This window comes from Petaurus breviceps, unplaced genomic scaffold, assembly GCF_028583685.1.
Source record: "Petaurus breviceps papuanus isolate PSGF00001 unplaced genomic scaffold, PetGlider_PUasm1.0 90825, whole genome shotgun sequence".
NCBI classification, from domain to species: Eukaryota; Metazoa; Chordata; class Mammalia; order Diprotodontia; family Petauridae; genus Petaurus; species Petaurus breviceps.
Genome location: NW_027187353.1, coordinates 6,666,650 through 6,693,613, shown reverse-complemented (window position 1 = coordinate 6,693,613; position 26,964 = coordinate 6,666,650). Strand labels below are relative to the sequence as shown.

The following is a 26,964-nucleotide window of genomic DNA, read 5'->3' as shown; positions in this document are numbered from 1 at the left end:
TAGACACTTAACACCCCCCCCCCCACACACACACACACAAAACTAGCTGTGTAACCTTGGGCAAGTTACTTAACCCCAATTGCCCTCCAAAAGGCAAAATATAAAACAAAATAAAACAAAAAAAATATGTTTCCTTTTTTCCATCTTCTTACACTCATTGAATCCCAGCTCCCTCCCAGTGACACACTTTCCCCAGTCACCCTTTCCATCACAAGTTGCATTTCACTTATACCCCCCCACTCTTTGGTCCTATGAAAGAATTCTAATACCCTTTGCTCCCCATTTCTCCTTCCAGGCTCTCCCTCATTTCCCATGATCCACTCCTACACAGAGATGGCCACGTCCTTAATCTGGTCATCACCCGTAGCTGTTCCACTTCCATGTTCATGAGCTCTAAAGTTCTCATATCTGATCATACCCTGTTGTCTTCCACTTCTCCCTCCTTGCAATCCCTAGCACTCTGTGACTCTAATCCCTTGGTTCTTTCCCAGGCTGTCACCCATTCCTTGTCTGTACTCTTATCCTTCTCTCTCCTTGACCTCTTAGGGGCCCAGCTCAGCTCTACACTGGCCTCGCTTCTTGGGTCTCTTGCCCCTGTGCCCTCTTGCCATTCTTCCCCTGCCAAGCCTTGGCCTTGGATTCCTCTCACCATTGTTGCTTCTGCTACTGAATGAAGCTGGAGAGAATCAGAAAACCATGATCAGCTACCTATTTTTGCTGCTTAGTGTCAATTGAGCCTTGTCTGCAGCAAGGCAATCTTTTTACACCTCCATCCTCACCACAGCAGATTTTCCAGTCTTGTCATCCCCCCTCCCTTTACCTTCTTTGCTCATATAGCACTCCCCCTTTTCTCACCTCACATAACTCAGATGCTTTCTGCCACTCTCTCGTCCTTTACCTCTGTCTCACATGAACCGGTGGCCCTTGTGCTCTCCAAGGCAAACCCCTCTAGGTGCCCCGTCTTCATCCTGCTTTCTCTGGCAGACTGCCCTCTTAACCATTCCTACTCTCAGTCAGTGTCAGTCTCTTCTTGTCTGCTGGCTGCTTCCCACCTGCCTATAGACCTGCTCCCCCATCCTCAACCCTTCACCTTCACTCCATGCATGCCCACTGGTTATCATTCTACATCTCCTCCTTTTGAGGACTAAACTCCTTGAGGTCATCCAGAACGGGTGCCTCCGTTTCTGGTTTCTCCCTATCTGCACTCTCTGACTTTTTGTCTCATTGTTTAACCAGAGCTGCTCTCTCTGGAGTTACTGAGGCAGATGGAAGAGGACAGGAAGGAGCACCTGCTGTGTACAGCCAGGCTCTGCGCTAAGGACTTTGCAAATACTACCTCATTTGACCCTTACAACAGCCCTGTGAGGCAGCTCCTGTCATCCACGTTTTACAGTTGGGGAAGCTGACGCAGAGGATGAGTGACTTGCACAGAGTCACACAGCTGTTGAGTGTCTGAGGCCAGATTTGAATTCTGATCTTCCTGACTCCAGGCCCAGTGCTCTATCCACTGCTGTTCCTTACTCATCTTCTAGGGATCTCCTAATGGCCAGATCTGATGGCCTCTTTGGTTTCCCTCCTTCTTGATCTCTTTGCAGTCGTTGACACTGGACACTCTTCTCCCTTGGTTTTGTGACACTGCCCTCTCCTGGTTTGCTCCCACTTGTCTAACCACTCCTCATTCTCCTTTGCTCTATCCTTATCTAATCTTAACCTTCTCTTCTCCACTCTCTCACTTTATTGTATCAATTCCAAGGTTTCCATGATCATCGTTATACAAACAGTTCTCATCTCTATTTACCTAACCTCTCTGCTGACTTCCAGTCCCAACTGCCTGTTTGGCATCTTGAACTGAGTGTCCTGCAGATATCTTAAACTCTACATGTCCAAAACTGAACTCATTATCTTTCCCCAAAAATTCTTCCCTTTTCCTAACTTTCCTAATACTCTGAAAGGCACCACCATCTTCCCAATCACCCAGATACCATCCTCAGTGCTTCTTTCACCACCCAGGCCCAATCATTTGCCAAGTCCCATCAGTTCTACATTTGTAACATCTCATATATGTCTCCTCTCCTCTTGTGCTACTGTCACCCTAATTCGGGTGCTGACCACGTCATCTCTCTCTCTCACACACACACACACACAGACATGCACACATACTTTTTCTCCACATACAGACTCTGTGTGTGTCTCTCACACACACACACATTCATACACATCCTACCCTATCCACTTTGGTGACTTCCTGTTGCCTCCAGGAGCAGATATAAAATCCTGTTTGGCTTTTAAAGTCCTTCACAGCCCAACCCCTTCCTACTATTCCAGTCTTCTTACATTCTTCCCCTTCATGTTACAATCCAGTGATTCTGACCTCTGGGCTGTTCTTTGCACAAAACATTCCATTTCCAGACTCCACACATTTTTCTGCTGTTCTCTCATGCCCGGATTTCTCTCTCCTTCTCTCCCCTTCTTGGTCTCTCCAGCTTCCTTCCAGTCTCAGCCAGAGTCTTACCTTTCTTCAAGAAACCTTTCTTGATCTCCCTTAGTACTTGCACCTTCCCTCTTGGATTACCTACAGCTGATCCTGTCTACATTTTTTTTTGCTTTGCTTTTTGGAGGGGGGAAGGTAGGGCAATTGGGGCTTAGTGTCTGAGGCCTGATGGGAACTCCGGTCCTCCTGACTTCAGGGCCGGCGCTTTATTCAGTGCGCCACCTAGCCACCCAGATCCCGTCTACATCTCGCCTGTAACTGTTCGGTGCTTTTCCTCTTATTCCTGGCGCTTAGCACAGTGCCTGACTTCGTAACTTGGATTGGCAGGACCAGGCTTCAGACGTTGCCTCTGTTTCTGATACCTTTTTGGCCTTAGGCTGACACTCAGGCCCTCTGGTTCTCTTTTCTTCAGGTGCAAAATGAACATGTTGGACTAAATGCCCTGTTCCAAATCCTAATTAATAGGCCCAGACCCATATAAAAACGCCTCCTTCCTCCATCCAGTAAGGGAACTAAGTGTCCAGCATTCAGAGACCTCGATGACAAATAAATGAATAAAAAGCATGTATCGAGCCTAAGTAAGTGCCAGGCTCTAAGTTAACTATAGAATACAAACCAAAAAGTGTGATTACTGCTGGAGCCAACCTTCTAATGGAGGGGGGCCATGCACTTATGGAAATAGCAGTAAGAGAATGGAGTATCTGAGAAATCATTAGGACAATGAGTTGATTGATTGGGTAAACAGTCGACACTTCCTTTCCAAATACAATGGTAATATGGTAGTATTAATTTAATTCCTAAGCAGTAATTAGATAGAAGCCCATGATGCAGATGTCAAGATGGGCACCTGGAGGGGATGTATAGTGTGATGTCAGGACTGGTGTGGTGATCTGGAGCCATTTAGATAGAGTGGGTTAGTGACCCACTATGGGTTAGTTGAGTTGGCTCTTCCTCTTAAATTAATATAGCTTGCCCTAAGAATTTCCAAAGATTGGTAGATTAACTCCCCCTGGGACTAAGAGAAACTTAATAAAAGTATGACTATATTTGCTTCATCCCAAGTCTTGTTCCCATCTTGATCCCATGTCACATTAATTGATTTTGTGACATGGGAGACCCTGGCACAGGACCACTCAGCATGGCGTGCCCACATCAGAGAAGGTACTAAGCTCTGTAAGCAAAGCAGAATTGAAACGGCTCAAAGGAAACACAAGATACACAGATTTGGAGAATCCAGCCCAAATGTACACATGGCCTATTTGTGCCTGACCTGTGGTAGAGCATTCCAAGCTCCTCTTGGTCTGATCAGCCACATTCAGATAACACTGAAACTTGACTAGTGATGTCATTTTGGTCCTCTTGGAGAATGAAGGACAACAAACAAACACGTCACACTGTTGATCCATGTGGACCAACTTGTGAATTTCCTTTAGCATTTTTAATGTAATATAATAATGGAACCCTCATTCTTCAGAGAACCACCTTTAAAAAACTAGGGATTCAGGCCTTAGGATTAGACCCAGAAGGCCAGATCAGATTTTAAGTTCATTATTTTCCCCAAATCTTCTGCCTCTAATTACTCTGAATTTGCTATCATCATTAAAACTATATGTCTTTAACTAAACCTTTGACCACGAGAAACTAGCATTCTGATTTCTTGAGACAAAGGGAACATCATGTAGCCAGGATTCTCTCCTTTACAGGTAATACATAAAAACATCTCATTCCTCCACTCTGGTTTGTAGAATATATAGCATGCCTCATTTATTGCTTTTTAAAAGTGGTTCTTGACAGGGGAACTTGAGGCCATTAATTATTCTTTTCAGTAACAGGAGTAGCGCCTGGGTTCCTGCAAGCTGAATGTTAGCTTTCTCTGGCTTTCTGTCATTTATAGCCAGAATGGGACAAAGTGTATTTTGTATTGTTTTTTTATTTGCATCTCCTGGTGTGGAAGTGGCTGTCAAGTGGCAGTCTTTTGTTTCCATTGTGCTTCATCAAATGCGCATTGTGATGCTTGAGCTCAGTGGAGCAGAAGGAAGTCCCTGATAGAACAGGTACTAAAAAGACCGAATTTCTGCATATCACTGGAACATGCATGCTCAATGCCCTCTGCTGGAATTAGTGAAGAAACAAGGGTATTTAACCCCTAGCTCTGGGGAAGAAAGAAACCTTGGATTACTGACGAGATTTGGTTGACATTTCCTCCTGATTCAGTTGGTGGTTTACCGTAATTCTTTTTAATGTTGCCAGATTTTAATGTGAATTTTCCACAAATTTTGGTTTTAAGGAAAATTGCATTGTTTCCTTTTTAAACAACAAAGCCTGTTCGGTATTTTATAGTAAAACTGGGTCTGATGTTGCTCCTTTCTCTGTCTCCCCTTGCTTCATCTCCACCACCTCTTGTCCTCAGTTTATTGCTTAAGACATCAAAATTGCCTTTGAAATTACCTAGAAAATCAAGGGGGGCAGGGGAGGGCAGAGAAAGCAAATTGAAGGATGGCAAAAAAAAAAAAAAAAAACCCTGGGCTCTATTCTCTTCCTGTCCTTTACCTTACCCTTCATAAGATATGAAATAGGGAAAATCTGAGGTGGCTAGGTGGCGCAGTGAGTAAGAGTCCCGGCCCCGGAGTTGGGAGGACCTGGGATCGGTTCTGGCCTCAGAAACTGGCCTTGTAACCTTGGGCAAGTTACTTAACTTCAATTGCTTTATAAAAAAAAAAAAATAGGGAAATTCTCAATGGTTTTTAACTTGTTGAATGATTCTAATATTCATACTTGTCTGCTTTTCTACCTGAATAAATGCAAGTTTCTTAACTTTATGTTTAAGACCTTCTGCAGTCTATCTCCAACCTGCCCTTCTCAGCCTTATCTCTCAGTATACTCTTTGCAATTTTATGTTTCAGCCAAACTAGATTATTAGTAATTCCCTGGTCCCCTCTTGCCCTTCTTGCCTACATGCATTAGTCCAGACCATCCTACCTTATCTCACTCCGTCTGACCTTCCTACCAGACTCAGCTTTGATGTTCTGTCCTCCAAGTCTTTCCTGATTCCCTTCCATTAGAAGAGATCCTTCTCTGTTCCACTACTCATCTGCCTCTGCGTATTCTCTGCTTAGAGTGTTCTAGCTTGCATTTTATTAGCTTGCTTTTTATTTATTTGTGAAAATGTCTTTTCTCCCTACTAGACTTAAAACTCATTGAAGGCAGAGACTATATCATTTTTTCATCTCAGTATTCCTACTACCTAGCATACAGTATGCTTTTTTAAAAGTTTATTTAATTAAATTGAATCTAGTTGAATATTTTACCCAATCCAGATATTTTTCTTTTAGTATTCTTGAAATATGGCTACATGGTTCTTTGTTAAAAGGGAAATATTATATATAGTTTTTAAATTATTGTATATCATCCTCACCTGTAAAAATATTTTCACAGCATAAAAGATCCCTTCAGCTGGTGACTGCATTTCTTATTTTATTTATTTTATTGTTAACTTTACAAATTATATTTGAGTAGATTCATAAGATTCCCTTTAAGTCATTAAGTTTGTTTTGATTTTTATTAAGTTTGTTTCTTTTCTCTTGGATGTTTAAATTTGCATCTCTAGGTAGAGAGACAGTAGAAAGAGTATTCAACTTGAACTCAGGAAAGACCTGAGTTAGAATCCTGTCTCTGACTCTTATGCTCATGATCCCATCTCCTAACCTCCCTGGTCCTGTTTCATCATTAGTAAAAACGAGAATGGCCACATCTGTAGTACTTAGCACACAGGATGCTTATAAGGATAAAATGAGATTATGTAAGGTGCTTGGCATACATTACTACAGTGCTGTATAGATATCAGCTCTAATTATTAACTATAGAGAAAAATCACCTAAGATCTCTTCCCTCCCTAAATCCTTTGGGCAGGATACATCATTTACTACAGTACAGATGTGAATGCGGAGATTCATGACTGGGTTATTGAACCGGTGGTGGGAAACAGACTGACTCACCAGATCCAGGAATTAACGCTGGACACGCCATACTACTTCAAGATCCAGGCCCGCAACTCCAAGGGCATGGGGCCCATGTCTGAAGCGGTCCAGTTCCGAACACCTAAAGGTAAAGTGCCCCAGCTCACCCTTTACATATCCACATGGGCATGGCAAGACCTATTCCTTAATAAGAAAAATAAAGGACCACACAGTTGGAGAAGATGGGGAGAAAAACAGGACAGAAGACAGTGTCAGTTTATTTTTTATTTCTCTCTCAGGAATAAGCATGTGAGTCCCTTATCCTCAGCCTTGTGCAACGGTTTATCTCACAATGACTCACCACTGCTAGGTAACCCAGGCAGGCTTCCTTAGGTTCTGAGGTCCCAGTTTGATCCCAGGGCCCACCTCTACGTTCCCCTGAATCCAGAAGGTGTTTGCTGAAGTTGAAACCACGAGGTTTACAAAACAAATTTGAGTCTTCTGGGGACATGTGGCGGGGGGGGGGGGGGATGGTTCCATTTTAGCGAAGGCATGGCTATCATTTGCCTCTGGGAGTCAAGAAGCACTTGTTGGTGGGTCTGTGAGGGGATGGGAAAGGGGGAGGCCCCACGATGACGTGTGACTCAGGCATTCACTGACGAGCATAGGACCAGGGACGTGCAGCGTGAACTTTGAGCTTTGCTTCTTCTTTGTCATGTGTCCTCTGTCTGTCCCACCTTCGCACTGGTGACTTTGCTCTTGTTTTTCTTCCCTGTGCTTGGCCTGGCAGCGGACTCTTCTGACAAAATGCCTAATGACCAAGGTAAACAAGCCCAGAGCCTCTCTGTCCTTTCTTGTTCTGTTGGTTGTTCTTTCCCAGATACAGCATGTTGGTAAAGGAACCAGACAGCTGCTCACCTAGAGCGAGATGAGGCTGCGACTGGCGCTCTTCAAGTACCAAGAAGCTGGAAATCCTCTTAGGAGCCAAGTGTGGAGGATAAGCACTGATCTCTGTTGAGAGCAGTTGGAGGCATACTCCTACAGAGGTCTGACCCTTGGAGCTGGTGAGGCAGAGTCAGGGGCAGGAGCAGACACTATCACCGGCATCCCTTGTGATGTCACTGCGTGCTAGATTTGTTACAGGAGTTTGCAAACTAGAATGAGGCCAAACCTTCTTTCTCCCACTTCTTGATACTCGGCACCCATGTAACTTTAAGAGAATCCTATGACCTCTCTGGGCCTCAGTTTACTTATCTGTAAAATGAGGGGGCTTGGATTAGTTGCCTCTGAAGTTCCTTTCAGCTCTGTGTCTATGATTCCGATGATCCATAATCTCCCAGAATTTAAAAACTTGAGCCTCCTAAAGTTTACTTTGAATCTATGAAGTTCATCTTCTGCTGCTCCATTAGGACATAGTCACTTCTGAGCTGTGTTTCCTAACTTCTTCACTTAAAACATTGCATAACTTTGAAAACAAGAGAAAGAATGTTTTGAAGGGAAACAGTCTAGTCCCACCTTTTAGTAGTCCTGGCATAATTAGCAGGACGTCTTTAGTGTAAGTACTTAAAAGGTACCTGCATTTAAATCAGTCCTTTTCTTACTAATTAGGTGTGTGTTTGTTTTTTAAAGTTAGTGGTTAGTTATTGTGAGAAGGCAAAAAAATGAACTTTGGCAGTTTAGCCTCTAAAATGCTTAAAGGATAATAAATTAAGAAATAATAGAAACATGTTTAGGTTTCTGTTAGAAATGAGAAAGACTCAGAGCTTAGGGTCTTGAAATTTACATTTCAGATTCTTAAATTCTCTGGTAGATATCTTTGTTAGTCTTAGTAACAGAGCAACAAGTCTAAGGATGGTATGGAAGGAGAGAGTAAAACAAAAAGGGAATGAGTTTTCCAGTACTAGGATACTTTCCCCCATTTCTCCACAATTAAAATAAAATTCATCTTTCTCTACATTCAAGCTACAAAACTCTAGCTTTAATCTAATGGAAAACATTGAGATGTTCAAATTTATTCTACTAAGTGATTCAAAGATAGCTTTTTCTGTCGATCTCAAGGCTGGATTTCTTTAAGTAACACATACCAGTTACCTTTCAGAAGGAGTTCTAACTTTTTACATTTCTTGTTGTTTAAATTTCTATAAACCTGTTCTTTCTTGCATCTAAAGCCTGCTGCTTTCTGCCTATGTGATGGGGGGAGGGGGCAATATGATTTTAATTTTCCTTCTAGGTTTATTATGCATGGAGAGCTGTTATCAGAGACACCTTTAACTTTACATTTTTATCAAGCCTTCTCCAAGAGACATAAGTTAGTAATATCAGGAATGGTGGGTGGTAAAGTGCTGAATAACAGCTTTTATAGTGTAACACTGTTTAAAAATCAGGATTGGTCCACGAATTTCTTTCTAGTGATTTCCTTTGCTTTACTTGTTAGAATTTTTACAGTGTATTAGATGAATTTAAGGGACTACTTTGAAACTGGGGTGATATGGGGAAGGACCTTGTCCTTTTTTGGCAAGCCCCATAGACTGCTCTTCCCATGGAAAGGGGGTCACAGACACTGCGATGCAAAACCAAGTGAAAACATTGCTTCTTTTTTACACTAATTAGCTTCTTTCCTTATAAGGACTGTCTCATTCCCTGTATAATCTTTATGGAGTGTTTGACAGTCATGTAAAATTTCTCCCAAACTGTACCAGAAAATTCCTTCCGGATGCCAGGGTAATAGAGCTCCATGTGAGAGCCTTTCTACACATGGAAAACTGACAGAATACCCATTCCATAGAAAATAGACACTTGCCACCCATGTACAGCTCTGTACTCCCTGGTTCCTCAAATGAAAAATAGCATAGAAGCTCCTCAGCCATCATGCTGTAGAACGAGAAGAAGCTTCTCAATAAGTGATTCCTGCTTGATTTCTTCTTCAGCTTCAGGGGCTTCAGGAAAAGGAAGCAGGCTGCCGGACACAGGATCGGATTACAAGCCTCCCATAAGCGGTAAGATCTTCCACTCCCCTAGCTCAGATCAGCAGGTGAGAGAAGTGCTCTGGGGCACGAACCTGCCTCTTCTAGGGCCTGTTCTCCATATATTTAGAAGTTCTGGACTTGGGCATGTTTGAAAAATTGATAACTTACTCCAACAAGGACAGAATATTAAGTTAAAATCCTAAATAGAAGGCCTGGGTTCTCATCCCAGTTTTCCCAATTCTGTGACCCTGGACTTGTGACTCAGAGCCAGGTCCTGGGATGTTTTGGTCCAGTTTTCTTTACCAAGCTGTCTCCCAATAACATCACTTCTTTGTCTAAAACATGTTATCTACCATGGTTGTCCCAGTGCCCTCAGAAGCTAGGCAGGGCAAATCTTGTTCCCATCTTGTGGATGAGAGAACAGAGGCTTGAAGAAGTTCCATGACCTTCTCAAGTGCACACGGAAGTTATGGAGCCGGGACTCAGACTAGTGAGCCTCCTTTCCATTATAACATGCCCCTTCTGTCAGATAATATGTATTTAATATGTTTCTTAAGAGTTAGTGGTGTCTCTCTCAGTACTGTTCTCTATAATGTAATAATAAAACATTGAATACTTCTGAGTGAATAGCCCCTCTTTCCTTTGTCTCTCCTTTGACAACAGGGGTTCTTAATCTGGTTCCACTGACTACCCCTTCTCCAAGGGGTTCATGGATAGATTTCAAGGACTCTGTGAACTTAAATGGGAAGAAAATATATCTTTATTTTCACTAACCCCTCCTATTATAAATTTTTAAAAACAACATTATTTTGAAAAGGGGGTCCCTAGGCTTCCTCAGACTGACAAAGGAATCCATGACCAAAAGCCCTGCATTCAAGTCTGTCATAGTGGTCTGAGTCTGCTCTAGTCCCTGCTCTACACAGGTCAGTGTTGCTGGTCAGCTGAGATCAACTGAGGCATCAACAGGCATGTGGCTAAGTAATGCCACCTTTCAAAAGAAATCTCTTGGCCAGTTAGAATGTTAATGATAGTATACATTCTGAAGCATTCAGTCAAAACTGCTTATTTCAGTCCTTCTACCCTCCAGGGGACTCACACTTTGATTAGTTTAAGACAACATGAATCTTTTATTCTTGAAATTAGGGATTCCTCTTTGACAGGATAGAAGACAGCAAATTCAGGAGATATCTCTAATAACATCACGCACATATTTAACCAGTTCTGATTGTGACATTCTGTTACTGAGCCCTATAAGCATTCTGCATTTACTCCTTGACTGATCAATTACAGTTGATAGATTGATCTCAATGCCCAGTCTGGTTCAATGCAGGATTGCTAGCTGCTCCCATGACCTTATTTCAGTTAAGAGGCTATTGCTAAACTTAATCAATGTCTACTATGTGCCATGTTGTTGTTCAGTCATTCAGCCATGTCTGACTCTTTATGACCCTATAGACCATTCTGTCCATGGGATTTTCTTGGCAAAAATACTAGAGTGATTTGCCATTTCGTTCTCCAGATTAAAACAAACAGAGGTTAAGTGACTTGCCCAGGGTCACACAACTAATAAGAGTGAGGTTAGATTTGAACTCAGGTCTTTCTTGATTCCAAGCCTAGCACTCTATCCACTGAGCTATTTAGCTGACAACTATGTGCCCTAGGCACCAAAAATATAAAGACAAAATTTAAGCTGTTCTTACCCTCCTGGAGTTTACATTCTATCAGGGGAGGCAACATTCACATAAATAGATACATACAAAATATATACAAGTCGGCTTTGTGAAGGGAAGGTGTTAGCATTTGGGTTGCCCAGGAAAGGCCTCATGCAAAATGTGGGATATCTGAGATCTGGAGGAAAACAGAAATTCCAAGAGGTGGCAGGGAGCAGGCAAAGCATTGCCTGATGGGGAACAGTCAACAGAGAGACAAAAACCAAGAATACCTAGTGAGAGATGGAGGGTTGGGCTGGACTCCAGCATATGAAGGAGACTAGGGTACAGTAAAGCTGGAGAAGAAGGTGGAAGCCATGTTGTAAAGGGATTCAGTGCCGATGGAGAGTTTGTATGTGATGCTAGAAGTAATAGTGAACCACTAGAGGTGATTAAATAGGAGCGTGACATTATTTGACACGTGCTTTAGGAAGCTCATTTCAGCAGGTGAGCATAGAGTGGATTGGAAAGGGATAGACTGGAGGTAGAGAAAGCAAGGAGGCTGTCAGGAGGCGATGAGGGCCTAGACTGGGATGTTGACATCTATGGGAGGGAAGAGAGGAGAAAAGAGGCAAGAGATGGTGTAGAAGAAAGGGATGAGACTTAGCAGCTAATTTGGATAGGTAAGTTAAGGTAAAATAAAGAACTGAAAATGACCCCCAAGTTACAAACCCGAGGGACTGGAAGGATTGTGGCATCCTTAGCAGAAATAGGGAAGGTCAGAAGACAAATTTGGGGAGAGAGGTAATGACCTCTGTTTAGATGTGTTGCTCTGCCTGTGGGACATTGCATTCAGATTGTCCAGTAGTGGTGATGTGGAACTGGGGAAGGGAGACTAGGGGTGGAGATACAGGTGTCCCAAAAGTCTTACTGCACTTTTAATAGAGTATAAATTTAAATGTAGCACAGATCTAAGAATAGATCTGTACTGAGATAATGTAACTCAGTCCATGAGAGGTCACCAAGAAAGTGAACTAGAAAGAAAATAGGACAAAAAAAACCATACCTCAAGAAATAGACTTGGGGTACACTCAGAGTAAAGGGGAGGGCATGATATAGATGATTGTCCATCAAAGGAGACAGAGCAGGAACAAGCAGACAGACACACGGGGGAACCAGAAAAAGAGCTGTGTCCCAGAGGCTCAGAGAAGGAGGAGCATCCTGGGGAGAGGACGGTCAGCAGTGCCAGATGGTGCAAAGAGGCCAGGAAAGATGGGGAGCAGAGCGGTAACTCTGGAGAGAACCATTCCTCTCCTCTTCCCTCACTTCTGCCATGATGTGAGGCGCTTCTCAGTGGCCTTAACACTTTGGAAGAATAAAAGATTCTTCTATGAAAAAGGTTTTGCCCCCTCACCCCATTACAAAATGAGCGTAGACCACTCACTTACAGCATTAACCCGTTCAGTTCAACATTTGTGACATATGTGCCATGTGAAGAGTGCCGTGATGCATCCATTTCACTGACCAGTTGTGTGACCCTGGGCAAGGCATTTCACCTCAGTCTTCCTCAGTTTCCTCAACTGTGAAATGGGGACAACAGCACCTCCCTCCCCGGGTTGTCATGAGAATCAAAAGAGGGAATATTTGTAAAAGTACTTAGCATAGTGCCTGGCATAGTAGGTGCTTCCTTAATAAATGTTTATTCCCCCCTCCCTCTGAAGTCAAAGACTCTGACAGAACAGAGACGATGAAGGAGGGTTAATGATCAGGATGCATAAGGAGACAGTATGAAAGCACCCAGGCATCCCTGGGTTTTTTTTTTAAATAGATCCCTGATTTATTAAAGTCACCTGAACCAGATGAACTGCATCCCCAGGTCCTGAAAGAACTGGGAGAGGTATTCCTGAGCCACAGCCAATGATATTTGGAAAACAGGAGAGGTATCGCAAGATAGAGGACAAATATCCAGCTTTTAAAAAAATAACCATTATCATCATCATCCTAGGTAAAATTGTTATAGCACCTGACTAAGGGCTTCCTAACCACAGGCCATGAGCTGCTGCCAGGGGGCTTGACTCTACTTCCAGGGAAGGTCTAGAATGGATCATCTGAGACTTAACAAACAAGCCCTTGCTCAGAAGTACCAGATCACTGGAAACATCTGCCATGCTGCTCACTTTCAGCCTGTCACATTATCCAAACTGCTCCACACTGACTGCCTTGCCCCTGCCCCCAGCTTTCTAGCTTGCCCCCATTAGAATATTAACACCTTGAGAGTCAGGACCATCTTGTTTTCTTGTTCTCAAATCCCCCAGTGCTTAGCTCAGCACAGATTTGTGGCTAAACACAATAGATGCTTTATAAATTCTCTATAAATACAGACCATGTAGAAAGAAAAGCAGTAGCTTTTGCCAAGAGCAGGGCACACCCAACTAACCCCATTTGCTATTTTAACAGGATAACTAAACCAGTAGGTGAAGAGAATGACTAGTTCCTTCCAACTCTAAATTCTGAGGTCTCACAAGTATTCATGTGCTTTGCCCTAGGGAAAGTTCCCCTTTCTGTGTTTTATGTTTCTGGCATATATGTTGAATGAGGTGCTAGAAGTGGGTCTTATTCCTTGAAAAAAGTTGGAGCTTTAGCGAGCAGGTAAAAAAGCATCCTGGGTCTAGGATGATGTGAGTCAAGGCATGGAGACCAGAGGGGACAGAATGAAAATAGGTCATTGAATAAATGTACTGTACATTAATTCAGTTATTCAAACATTATTAAGCACCTACCCTGTGCAAAGCTCCATGCTGAGCAATATGGTTACAAAGGTAACGATGAAACATTTTTAGGTCCTTTCCCTTGTAGAGTGTGCATTAGATTGTAGTAGAGGAGACAAGACATACAAGCAGTTAAGTAAATTAGAGAAAATTAAAAGGGGGGGGTGCCAACAACAAGGGGGCTAGTGAAGGCTCCCCGAAGCCTTCAAAGCCCCAGGGAAGGTGGCCATTGAAGGATTCAGGGCAGCCTGTGCAAATCCAAGAGAAGGATCTCATCATTCCACTGCAACTACTCTCTCCAAAGTTCTCACTGTTTTCTTAAAGGCCAGATGTACTCAGTTCTCATCTTTCTTGAGCTCTGCAGTGTGTGATGTTGTTGACCACCTTTTGTTCCCAGATACTCCTCTCTGGGTTTTCGTGACACTTTCCTGCCCTGGTTCTCCCCCCTCTCCTCCAACCCCTCTTTCTTGGTCTGTTTTCCTGGTTCTTTGTCCCTCTGATTGTTGGCTTTTCCCTAGACCTTCTTCTGACTTTGCCCCTTATTTGCTCACTCAAGGATCTCATCAGCCCACCTATGCAAATGGTTGCCACATCTCTATATTTAGTGCACTGTTTTTGTCCTGGGCTTCATCCTTTTGGATCATCATGAGATGCCTTTTGGACATGTTAAACTGGATATCCTCTAGGCATCTCAATCAGCCTATTCAAAACAGAATTCATTACCTTCTCCCTTCTTCCCAACTTTACTGTTGCTGTTGAAGGCAACACCTTTGCCCGGCTCCCAGTCTGGAGTCATCCTAGGCCTCTGGCCCTCACTCACCCTATATATCCACATCCAGTCTATGGCCAGGTCATTTGACCTGCACAAACAAGATCACTTGTGTCTGTCCAGCTGCTTGATTGCATCCCCACAAACTTGGTTCCCTGGACCGTGGCTAAAAGAGCAGACTGGAAATAGGGCAGGTAGTCTGGAGCTCCAGAGGACGACAGGAGCAAAGGGTGCAGTGAGGGAAATGGGCAATCCAAAAAGAAGCCTTTGTGGAGTGGCTTTTTCTCAGTTTTCATCCTTCGTGGCTTCTCTGCAGTCTTTGAGGGGGGAAAGGGAACATCTCCCGTGTGCTGGGTACTGTGCCAAGTGCTTTACAAATGTTATCTCAGCAGATCTTTTTGATAGCCCTCTCAAATGGGTGCTATTTGGTCCATATTTTATAGTTGAAGAAACTGTGGCAGACAGTGACATGACTTGCCCAGTGTCACAAGCCAGTGAGTATCTGAGGTTGGATTTGGACTCAGGTGCTCCTGATTCCGGACTCAGCCCTCTTAGTCACTTTGCCACCCAGCTGCCTCTTGACTCTGAGGATCCTTCTTTCCTCCTGGATTCTCTCTCCTCTCTGGGCTTTCATGACACTGCTCTGTCCTGGTTCTTCTGTTTGACCATCCTTTCTTGGTCTCCTGTCCACTTCTTCATCCATGCCATGTCCATTAACCGTGTGATTTCTCCTCTCCCTGGCCTATTCTGGCTCTGACCCAGCTACTCAATACTTGGCCTCTTGGGGATCTCACCAGCTTCTGTTTCCATGTAGGTGATTCCCAGATGCTATAGCTCTTGTGAGCTGTAGTCACATATCACCATCTGTCCCTTGGACAGTTTACACAGACATCCTGTGGGGATCTTATGCCCAGTATGTCCAAATCAGAATTCATCTCTCCCCCAGAACATCACTCTTCCTGTCAAGGCCCTGCCAGTCTCACCCCACACAGCCAGACTCTTACCACCTCTCTCCCTTATGTCCTTGTCCATCACACAGCGACAGCCTTGGTTCAGGCCCCCATGACCTCTGTCACCTAGACCATCCATGACAGTAGCTGATCTCCTGCATGCAGCTCTAGTGTGTGTGACCCTGTGCCCACCCTCCCTGGAGCCCTCCCTAGACTCTCTGACCTTTGAAACATCTCAACTCTGCTCCTTCCTGCCTTTTCACTCTGATTACACCATCTTTTCCTCCCTGCATTGTACAGTCCTGCTGTGGAACACAGCCCCCTTATCTCCTGTCACCAGGCCTTTGCTCTACTTAATCTCTGTCTGGAATGATGTCATCTCACCTCCAGCTCTTGGCTTCCTTGAAGTCCCATCTTTTGCAGAAGGCATTTCCCAGTTTGTCTTCTTCATTGGAATGTGAGCTCCTTGAGGGAAGAGACCTTTTTTGCCTTTTCTTTGTTCCTCAGTGCTTCACACGGTGGCTGGATCATTGTAAAGACTTAATAAATGCCTATTGACTGACTGACAGTGAACAGTGGAAGGGCTTCACACATGTCCTTGAAATGTCATGAGAAGGCACCCAGCACATGTGGCACATTCGTGGAAGGAGAGAGACACATGGCACCCATGATGCAAAGGCACTTTGGGGTCAGGACATTGAGGAGAACATCCAGACCAGCAAGGCCCCACACCCACCTCGACATTAGAGAACTGAGTTTCTTTTGCATAAGCTCTGCTCATTCAGAATCATGCTCAACTATGGCTTTCGTCCCACCAAGTCTCAGCAATACCTGTGAGATCAAGTGTTTCTTTTGGTCTTAGGAGCTGTAGCTCATTTTGATTATTGCACAAATTTGAGGTGTTTGTGTATAGACATTTCATACAACAGGTTTTTTTTCATCTTCTGAGTACATAGCTGGTACATAAAATGCTATGTGAAGTCCTAAGAAATAGAATAATGAATTTCTGTGGTAGAGATCAAGGAAAGTGTCCTAGAGGGGGTTGCAGAGTTTCCTTAAAGTAGTGGGTCCTTTCAGCAGTAATTGGGAGGGTGATGTCTTGGTCTTACAAATGGCATGAATAAAAGCATGGATGGGGAAGATGTCTGGATGTATTCAAGACATCAGTAATATAATTTGGTGAAGGCCCACAACATGACCTAAAGATGCTAAGCTGTGGAGTGCTATGAATGACCAGGCTGCATGATCTAAGCAGCCAGTAGGGAGCCATTTGCCAGGCCCTTGGAATGCTGCAGCTCTAAGAAGGGAAGGGAATCTGGAGGGGCAGCTAACGATAATGGTTTCACAGAAGTCAGCACCTTAGGAGTTTCAGGAAGTAGCCATGGGGTGTAGGGGTGTGATTTGAAGGGTTGGAAGGCAGCCTAGGTGTGGTACCAGTTCAAGGAGAGGCAGTATTAGGTGCAGAGCACAGTTTTGGAAGTCCATGCAGTGGGTTTAGGGACTAGATCTGAGAGGAGAAAACTGGCTGGAGTGAGACTGAGATGTTGAGCCTCCTGTATTCATTTTTTTTTTTTTTTGCTTTTTTGGAAGGGGGAAGGTAGGGCAATTGGGGTTAAGTGACTCGCCCAAGGTCACAAGACTAGTTTTTATGTTAAGTGTCTGAGACTGGATTTGAACTCAGGTCCTCCTGACCCCAGGGCTGGTGCTCTATCCACTGTGCCACCTAGCTGCCCCATCCTGTATTCATTTGAGAAGAATCCATCTTATACTGCTGGGCTTGCCGTGGGGCTCCCTCCCCTCTGCTTGTGTGTCCCCTTCCAGGGACAGATCAGATTTTGTACACAGACCATGAGCAATTGAGCTTGCCCCTGTATTCTGACCCTGTCAGGTAACACTAAGGTAAATGGAGGGACTTGGCTAAGTTAGACCCGTGAGGAGTTTTGAGCACAGGCATGACATGTGACATCTTTGCATGAAGACTGTTATTGTAGCAACAATACAAAGGGAGGCAAGGAAGTGATGAGCCCATTGTACAGACGCCAACTGACTTGATAAAATCTGTGTTTCTTAAAACAAAATCAGATGAAATTTTGATGATGTGTTTGGAGGAGGCCAGAAATTGGGCTGAGAGCAGAGGATAGCCATGGGCAGTCTCTGTGTTTCATTGATATCCTAGATGAGATAATGTTTGTCAAGCACTTAGCACAATGTGTAGCACATAGTAGGTACTTAATAAATGCTTGTTTGTAGAATCATAGGAACAGTTCCAGCATGTTGGGTGGGTCTGTTGTTGGCAAACTTATGGTAGGAAATGGGAAGGCATATGAAAGTTGCAGTCTGCATTTGCTTTTTGGTCCAGACCTATGATTTAATTGGTAGAGGGAACTGTCCAGGAGGAAGCTCTTTCTCCCGATGAAGGTAAATAATTTTGTAGTTTAACACCTTAGTTGCCTGAGACACTGAGACAATCACTTAACACATGTGTGTGAAACAGAATTTTACCCATGTCTCCCTAACTCCAAAGCCAGCTTGGTATCCGCTATCCTGCACTTCCCTTGGGTAGCAGAAAGAAATGCCCACATTTCACTTATTTGAGAATTGGGAGGAGGAGGAGGAAAAGTTGTTTTTTTTTTATTTGAAATTATGATTATCAAAGGCAGCCTCGTGTGTAGAAAGAGCACCATATCTGAAATCAGAAGACCTGGAGTCAGCCCCAAATAAGGTTCCTTACTGTTCACTTACCCAAGTGACCTTGGGTAGCTTCTCTGAGCCTCCATTTCATCGTCAGTAAAATGAGGAGGGCCTTGTGACCACAGTCACATTAGGTGTCCTCTAACTCTGTGTTCTGTGAAAGCTCTAACTTGGAATAACATTCACATAGCTACTCCAGCACTATTGTGAGGACCAAGTGAGAGTGCAGAACTGTGTTTTTTTAACCATTAAGTAGTATATGTGTGCTATTGGCAGTTTATTATCATTATGTTATTCAGAAAGTCAGTGAAATATGGTTTAATTTATGGTACAAGTTGTGTGCTCTAAAATACCAGAGGTGGGGCTTTTTCTGTTCAAGGAGGACAGTGTAGGAAGACTTTGCAATAGGCTTTTCAGGGTTCCTCATTGTCCTGTCTGTGTTACGGATTCCCCGATACATTGACCAATATGCTTTTTTCTCCTCCCTTCAGGTAGTAACAGTCCTCATGGAAGTCCCACCTCCTCTCTAGACAGTAACATGCTCTTGGTCATCATCGTCTCCATCGGTGTCCTCACCATTGTGCTGGTGGTGATCATTGCTGTGTTCTGCACTCGCCGTACTGCCTCGCACCAGAAGAAGTAAGCATGCCCACCCTAGCCCAAAGTGGTCTTTGTTGGAGCTGGGAAGGAAGGAGAAGGGAGGATCAGTACAGACAAGAATCAGGAGGATAGCAGGATAATGCATGAATACATTGTCTGTTTTAAGAGAAGGAATACTTATGTCATTGGCATCATTGGAATGAGCGCCATCAAAGTACAGTTTTCTTATGAGTCACTTCATTAGATATGTATGGAGGAGGAACAAAATTCATTCCAGTGGATAGGTTAACTAGGAAATAGCAAATCAAGTAAGAGTTTGTCCATGAATAATTTGATAAGAAAATTTTTTAAATTTCCTTTAGATATTTTTGGACCTGTAAGTAATTCATTTGTGTGTACATATTCATAAAGTACACCAAATTTTTTTAGAAAGTCACATGTGAGTACATAAGTATGTAACCTGTAGGATACAGTCAAACCTTACACATTTCACCTAATGGAGGAAAGGCCAATATAAACTAGTTTTAAAATAGTTTTTAAAATTTATTTATTTATTTGCTTTTAGCTTACAACATTCAGTTCCACTAGCTTTTGAGATCCAAATTTTCTGCCCCTACCTCTCCATGGTGGCACACAATCCAATATAGGTTCTACAAATACCTTCACATTAAACATTAGTCAAGTTGTAAAGAAGGATTATAACCAATGGAATGAACAGTGAGAAAGAAGGAACAAAACAAAAGAGAGAGAGAGAGCAGGTAGTTTGCTTCAATTTGCCTTCAGTCTCTGTAATTCTTCTCTGGATGTGGATGGATCTCCCTTTCCATCATGAGTCTTTTGGAGTTGTCTTTTAACCTTGCATTGCTGAGAGGAGCCCAGTCTATCAGTCAGTCATCACAGATACGATGTGTCTGTAATTGTGTACAATGTTTGCCTGGTTCTGCTCTCCTCACTCAGCATCAGTTTATATAAGTCTCTCCAGGTTATTATCAAGTCTGTCTGCTCCTCATTTCTTATAGCACAGTAGTATTCCATTACATTCATATACCACAACTTGTTTAGCCATTCCCCAATTGATGGGCATCCCCTTGATTTCTAATTCTTTGCCACCACAAAAAGAGATGCTATAAATATTTTTGTACATATGGGTCCTTTTCCCACGTGCATGATCTCTCTGGGATACAGCCCAGAAGTGGTATTGCTGGGCCAAAGGGTATGCACATTTTTATAGACCTTTGGGCACAGTTCCAAATTGCTCTCCAGAATGGTTGGATCAGTTCACGACTCCACCAACAATGTTTAAAATATTTTTAAAGAGGGGCATCTAGGTGGCACAGTGAATAGAGCACTGGCCCTCAAGTGAGGAGGACCTGAGTTCAAATCTGGCCTCAGGTACTTAACACAAAACTAGCCATGTTACCTTGGGCAAGTCACTTAACCCCAATTGCCCTGCCTTCCTCCCTCCAGAAAGTAAATATATATATATTTGGAAGAACTACTTGTGTTAACAAATAAAAGTTATATATAATTAGCATCAGTTATAAATTATTGGCTAGATATCATGGTAAATGATGCTTTCAGTGGCTTACTGTGTAATTTTAGGACCTGAAGTAAGATTGGGAAGAGGAAATTTAAAAGGTGGGAGAGTGCTTATCAACAAGAACCATGAAATGTTTGGGGTGTTTCAGGATAATGACCTGGTCATTTGGGTCCCTCTCTTAGAAAGAGATTGGTTCTATAGAGAATCTTTTTTTCAATCACCTTCACTTTGGATTGCAGTTATCTAACCTTACAGCCATCAGCCTAAGTCTTTAACCTTCCACCCAAGACCTTGACGTGCCTAAGCCTACTGCCCAAGCATCCTCTTTTAGTCATTCTGTGTGTGCTACTTAAAAGTACCAGAAATGTTTAAAAACAGTTTCTTCTTAATGATTATTAGGACAGCTCTGGCCCAGGGGACCTTTTCTGGGAGCCTGCAGGAAGGGTCATGATTTCTTTAATGTGCTCAGTCAATGTGAATCAAAATTTTAGAGGATGTGCTTTCTGTTTTTAGAAGCCCCACAAATGGTTACTGGTAGCTTCATGTAATTTTTTTTCTGAGTTATTATTTTGAATGTCATTGTGTTTTTTTCTTTGTTTTTTGCCTCTGCACCTTTCTCTTTTCTTCCTAGTCTTAGAATCATTTTCCAAGAGAGAATACTCGCTTTTTCTTGGTCTCCTTTGACATATATTCTGATAGCTATCTCTCATTTTCTCCATTTTGTTAAAGTTTTTAAAATTAAACTTCTTTCCACTTTAAGCGCTTTCTTCAGGAGATTATCTTCTACATTTGGTGACTGATTAATCTGTCCCTATAAACTTAACATTTACTGTAATTCCATTGCCAATATTTAAAATATTGAGCTCCATTTTTTACCTCAAACCTAAAATCAGATAGGCATATCCATCATGCTTTTAAAAAAAATAGATAAACTGGACATCATGCACACAACCTATAGGTTAGAAAGTATTTAGTAAAAGACTAAGTACTATAGATAGTGGTCCGAAGACAGTGACAGGCAGAAAGAAGATGTTTCTACTTATAATGTTGCCTCCCAAAGAAAAGAGGATTATTAAAAGCATTTTTAAATGCACCAAAGAAAACAGAAGAAAACATAAAAGCCAGACAGCTTTGCAAATAATATATTCAATTTGTTATATATAATTTTTCAAAGTAAGGTGTACATGATAGAGGTTTGTGGTTTCACACATAATCTTATTTTTCTGTTCTACTTTGTGTATGAAAATAATGGGTTTTTTGATGTTAAGCTCATAATTTTAAAAAAGACTAGGTAGCAAATATATATGATGAATCTGTAGACCCAGCTCACTTGTACCCCCTGTGTTAAAAATGGGTTGCAAAATCTCAGAAGGAAATCCAGAGGCAGTCTGCTCGAAACCATACCAATTGCTCAAAGACTTTTAGCGAAGGTGAGCCTGTTATTTTCCAGAGCACCTGTTATTCCACTTTTGGTTAGTCCTGACAATTAGGAGGTTTTTCTTACATCAACCAGAAATTTGCTTCTTTATACCCATTCCTCCTAAGCCTATGTTCTGGAGCCAAGCAGAACAATTCTAATCCCCAGCCAGTTGCATGGAAACTGTAGCCTGTGATCAGCTTACTGGCCTCTAGTGCATAGGCTCCACTGTTTTTACCCTTTTGGAAAACAGAGGCATTTGCTCTTCACCAGTCGTGACAATGGCCCAGCAGGCTTATCGAACAGTTTAGTATCCTTGGAAGCCATTGGTCTGGGTTTGGTGACTCCAAGATAAGCACAGCCATTTGCCTTCTTGTGTCCACCCTGGTTATCTTGGGCTCTAACTCCCCAGTCGCCATTTATGTTCAGCCTTTTCCAGTCTAGAGATGGTCATTCTTAGCAGAGAAGACAGAAGTAAAATGAGAGTTACCTAGTCCTGCTTCTACATCACCATCACAGCCACATTCGTAAATTGTCTGGCACCCCTTTCGATTAGCTTTTCCTTATTATCACTTTAAAAAAGTAAAAAAGCCTTGTGCCTTTTTAGAGAAGTGGCCTGGATTGGAGTTGAGAAGACCCAAGTTCAAGTTCTGCTGCAGACACTGGTTCTGTGACCTTGAGCACGCCTCTTAGCCTGTCTGTGCCTCAGTCTTCTTATCTGTAGAGCAAGGAGGTTTGACTTGGCGTCACCCGAGGTCTCTTCTCACTGAGTCCGTAGTGCCCGTGATGCCTTTCATCTGACTTACCCTTCTTCAGCCTCCTCACTCAGCACATTCTGAGCCTTCGCACTGCTGACACTGCCATTCATGCTTCTTTAAAAGGTTTCAGTGATAGATTTTGGTTTTTAAACTGTCGTCCCTTCTCATCCACTCCCCCTCCCCCCGCCAACAGACACAAACGCACAGCGCACACTCCCATGCTGGACTAAGAAGCCATATGGCCACTAACGCTGACAGTGACAGTGCAGACAGCAGTCACTGCAGGATGAAGGGGGCCATCCCCAGCTCTCTGAGACCAGACTCAACATCCTGAACCGTCTGGATCCCGCTGTCTCTTTGCTGTGTTTCCCTTTACACTCTAGTGTTCACTGTGCGCGTCTTTCTCCTGGTTCTGCATCAGCTCACAGCAGCCTTCCCAACTTCCTCTCTTGCAGGGTATGAGCACACTAGTCTTCCGCTCTCCCACCACAGGCTGACCGGCCATTTCCCAGTCATCGCATTACGTTTTGTTTCCAGTGTTTTGCTCCTACAAAGAGCGCTGCCATGAGTGTATTGTTATATATGAAGCTTTTGCTTCCTTGGGGTTCATTCCCAGAAGTGGAATCAGATAGGGGTGGCTAGGTGGCGCAATGAATAAATAGAGTACTGGCTCTGGAGTCAGGAGGACCTGAATTCAAATACGGCCTCAAACACTTAACACAAAAACTAGTCATGTGACCTTGGGCAAGTCACTTAACCACAATTGCCCTCCAAAAAAAAAAGCGGAATCAGAGGGTCAGAGGGGACAAATTAATTTCCAGTTGTTTTATGTCTTAGGTCAGTTCACAGCTCCATCAGCAGTGTGTTTGTCTCCACTTCTCACAGCTGTATGCTACTTTTATATCTTTTCTCCTTTCACCTGCCTTTTCTTCTGTCTGCTGAACACAGACTTTGAAAATATAAACTAGCCAATAAATTCATATCCTTCTTTTTCCTCGTTATTCTAAGTGTTTCCTTGTGTAATTTTACAAGTTCATTCTTAAGTGCTTCCAATCCTTTATCCCTTATAGAATTTTAGGTCATTTCCATATTCCTTTCCATTCTCTACATCCACTGAAACATTTTTCCATCTAACACAAATTCTGATCTGGAATTTTCACTTCTCTCTATAATGTAAACTTTTCCACTCCAACAGCCAGTTCCTATTTGTTGCCTATCTTAAATGATCAGATTTTGTGTTTACACATTATATATAGGAATCTGATCTTTTTGTTGTTGACAGAAAAATGTTATAAGGAGTTTTGATTGCTTGTTTAGTTATACTTTTATTTTTCTACCATAGGAAAAGAGCTGCCTGCAAATCTGTGAATGGCTCACATAAATACAAAGGAAATTCCAAAGATGTCAAACCTCCTGACCTTTGGATCCATCATGAGAGGCTGGAGTTAAAACCCATCGATAAGTCTCCAGACCCGAACCCAATCATGACTGATACCCCAATCCCACGAAACTCCCAAGACATTACCCCTGTTGATAATTCCATGGACAGCAATATCCATCAAAGACGAAATTCATATAGAGGTATTATTTTTTTAGTGAAAAATTTTTTCCCTTGTATGAACATTATAGGTTTTTATTAAAATTGTCTTCAACTCTTTATAGGTGGTTTTGGGGTTTGTTTGTTTGTTTTGGTTTGGCAATGTTTGAAAAATTGATTCCATAAAATCTATGTGGTTACAGAACATTTCCATAGGTGGTCTTGGGACTAACTTGTTATGAATGATGAGCCAGCAGGGAGTGAGCTTCCCTGCCCACTTTGTTTAACAAGATTGATCTCACCAAACTTACTGAAAGGAAAAGATCATTCAATACCCATAACACATTCTCATGTCTTCTCCATCACTTCTCCTAAGATTCAGCTAGAATGTTTTGACCCAAGAGTGATCCATTCTGTGAAGGCCCTATTTTCAAAGCGCATAAGCATACTTGTATAGAACCATGTAATCAGTCTTCTAGCCAGTGGAAGAGAATGTGGTGTTCCTCGGTGCCACTTGTTTTTCAGAGAGGGCTATCTTGAGTTTCTCTCATTCGTTGACATTTTATTTCAGCATTATTTTGAAAGCCACTTTGTTCATCAATGTAACTAACCAGTGTTGTCCATGTTTCTTGGTTCATCACTAAAATAATTTCTAATCAAACTTCTAAGTTGTACTACTGAGCTGACTACTAGATTGTAACTAACTTTACTCTTTGGTGTTTAGGGCACGAGTCAGAGGATAGTATGTCTACACTGGCTGGAAGGCGAGGAATGAGACCAAAAATGATGATGCCTTTTGACTCTCAGCCACCCCAGCGTAAGTTGAGAATATTCTGTTAACTCATAAGGTGTGTTGCTAGATTTGGAAAGAGCTATGTATCAGTACCTAACTTAATTTTACCATAACATCAATGTTCATTAATAAATTTAATTATGAGAGCTTAAGGCAAGAATGTTAACCACCTGCCAATTAAAGACCTGCCAAGAGTCTAAAGTTGATAGTGTTTTGTAAGCAAGCATTGCTCACCTGGAATTTTTAAATCAAGGGTTTAAAAACCACTGAGGTAATCATCCTTTCTTATGTAGTGAGGACACATGAGGACACAGCCTCAGAGGAAGAGACTGTCCACATTAAAAGCAGACCTGACCAGCCACTCAAGAAGCACATGATGGGGAAATATAAAAAGTGGATCAGCATACATGAACGCAAGGGTTGTTTTGTTTGTTTGGGTTTTTTTAAACAGAGGTTAGCCTTCCAAATATCTGCTAAATACCAATAAGCTTCTTAAGAATATTTTATTATTTTAGAAGCAGTAAGGTTCTTAATTTTGAGAAAAATAACTTTTTTACTGTGGCATGGAGTACCCATTCTAAAGGCATGGGGAAACCATTTTAATTGAATAATCATGAATTATCCTTCTCCCAGTAATAAGAAAGTCATTCTCACCCTGTTCCTCAATAAGCTCATTAAAAAGTTCCTCCTATCTACATGTAAATATGTCTGATGCTAGATCCTAAAAACTTGCTTAGCCTGAATGAGAGTCTGTACATTAGCTATCAGTTTCTCTTCAAGAAAAGCTATCTACTAGAACCTACAAAAGTGTTCTATGTGGAAGTGAAGAGAAGTAAATTGTCTTTGGCAGTCCAACATCTAGCCAGAGAAAGTACGAGGACTTGCCTTTCACTGGTACCCCACAACCATTGACATGTCCCTTTTTTCACGTCATTCATTACATCTTCAGAAGCAATTTATCAATAAATTTCAGTTTCTTTTGGTTTTGATTCAAATGGTAATTCATTATTTACACACACACACACACACACACACACACACATACACACACACACACACACACACACACACACACACACACACCCTAGTGTTTCCTTTAAAAAATAAAGTAGTGATCATCCTTATTTCCAGATTTGTTCCTAATTGATTTATGTTGGGAAAAGGTGGTCAGCTTTATTCTTTGATTATTTGGGGAGAGAAATAACATGCTTAAGTATAAAGTCTGCTGATTTAATTCTTATACTTTACTGTTGGGTAAAGGGAAAGAGTAGATATGAGTCATCCCTGTTGATTCAATAATCCTTATGGCAATAATCTAATTATTGTCCCTGTTGTCATTGAGTTTTGAGAATCCTGCCGTGCCATGCTTCATCTTAAACCAGGAAGCACTTATTCTTCCTGACCACTAGTGAAGTGGGGTCCTCTCAAAGGCTGACCTCAGGAGTCTGAGTACTATTGAGTGCTAACAATTCAGCTGACCTGGCTCCTCTAGAATACAGCAGCTGTTACAGGTAACATGGTATAACATGGTGGTTAGGTAGGGGCTAAGATCACAGAAATACCCTGTGAAAGAAGAGAGTTATTGGAAATGAGCTTTGCCTTTTGTGAGGTGTCTCAATAACCACAAGACTTTGAACCTGAGCCTTCCAATGACAAGTCCATGGAATTATCCCTGTGTCTTCTTCTTGCTAATGCTTTGGAAGGAAAGCAACATTTCTTTGCCACTGATGATAAATTCCAGTGTTCTTGGGCCCAGCTCTTAAAGAAGAGAGTTTCAGGGAATGACACTGCCTTCCGGCTCCCCTGCTGCTCTGTCCCTGTGACTTTTAGAGGCTTTTATTCTTTAGTGTACATCCCGATCCCTGAAATGTGTATTTAATTTAAAAGAAAAGCACAGGGTCCAAACTGAGCTGCAGTCTTTGGTCTGTGTCTTCCTCTTAGATGGCCTTTTAATTTTTTCTAAAACCTGTGATTTCATTGGTGCAAGAACTCCCTGGGTGATTCCTTCCAACAGTGCGGATCAGCACCCACTCTTAGGGAGGTGCCCGGGGCCCTGACGTTTGTCCAGGGTCACCCAGC

At 42.4% G+C, this 26,964-nt stretch overlaps 1 protein-coding gene across 2 annotated transcripts in view; it reads left to right on the top strand.

Annotated features, from left to right (window-relative positions):
• Positions 1-26,964, top strand: part of NEO1 (neogenin 1) — a 279,673-nt gene that overhangs the window by 238,680 nt on the left and 14,029 nt on the right. For both annotated transcript variants that reach the window (XM_069071219.1, XM_069071217.1), the window contains exons 20-24: positions 6,401-6,595; positions 9,375-9,443; positions 18,732-18,879; positions 23,898-24,136; positions 24,817-24,909. In XM_069071219.1, the coding sequence (XP_068927320.1) occupies positions 6,401-6,595; positions 9,375-9,443; positions 18,732-18,879; positions 23,898-24,136; positions 24,817-24,909 (744 nt within the window). The remainder of the gene's footprint in view (positions 1-6,400; positions 6,596-9,374; positions 9,444-18,731; positions 18,880-23,897; positions 24,137-24,816; positions 24,910-26,964) is intronic.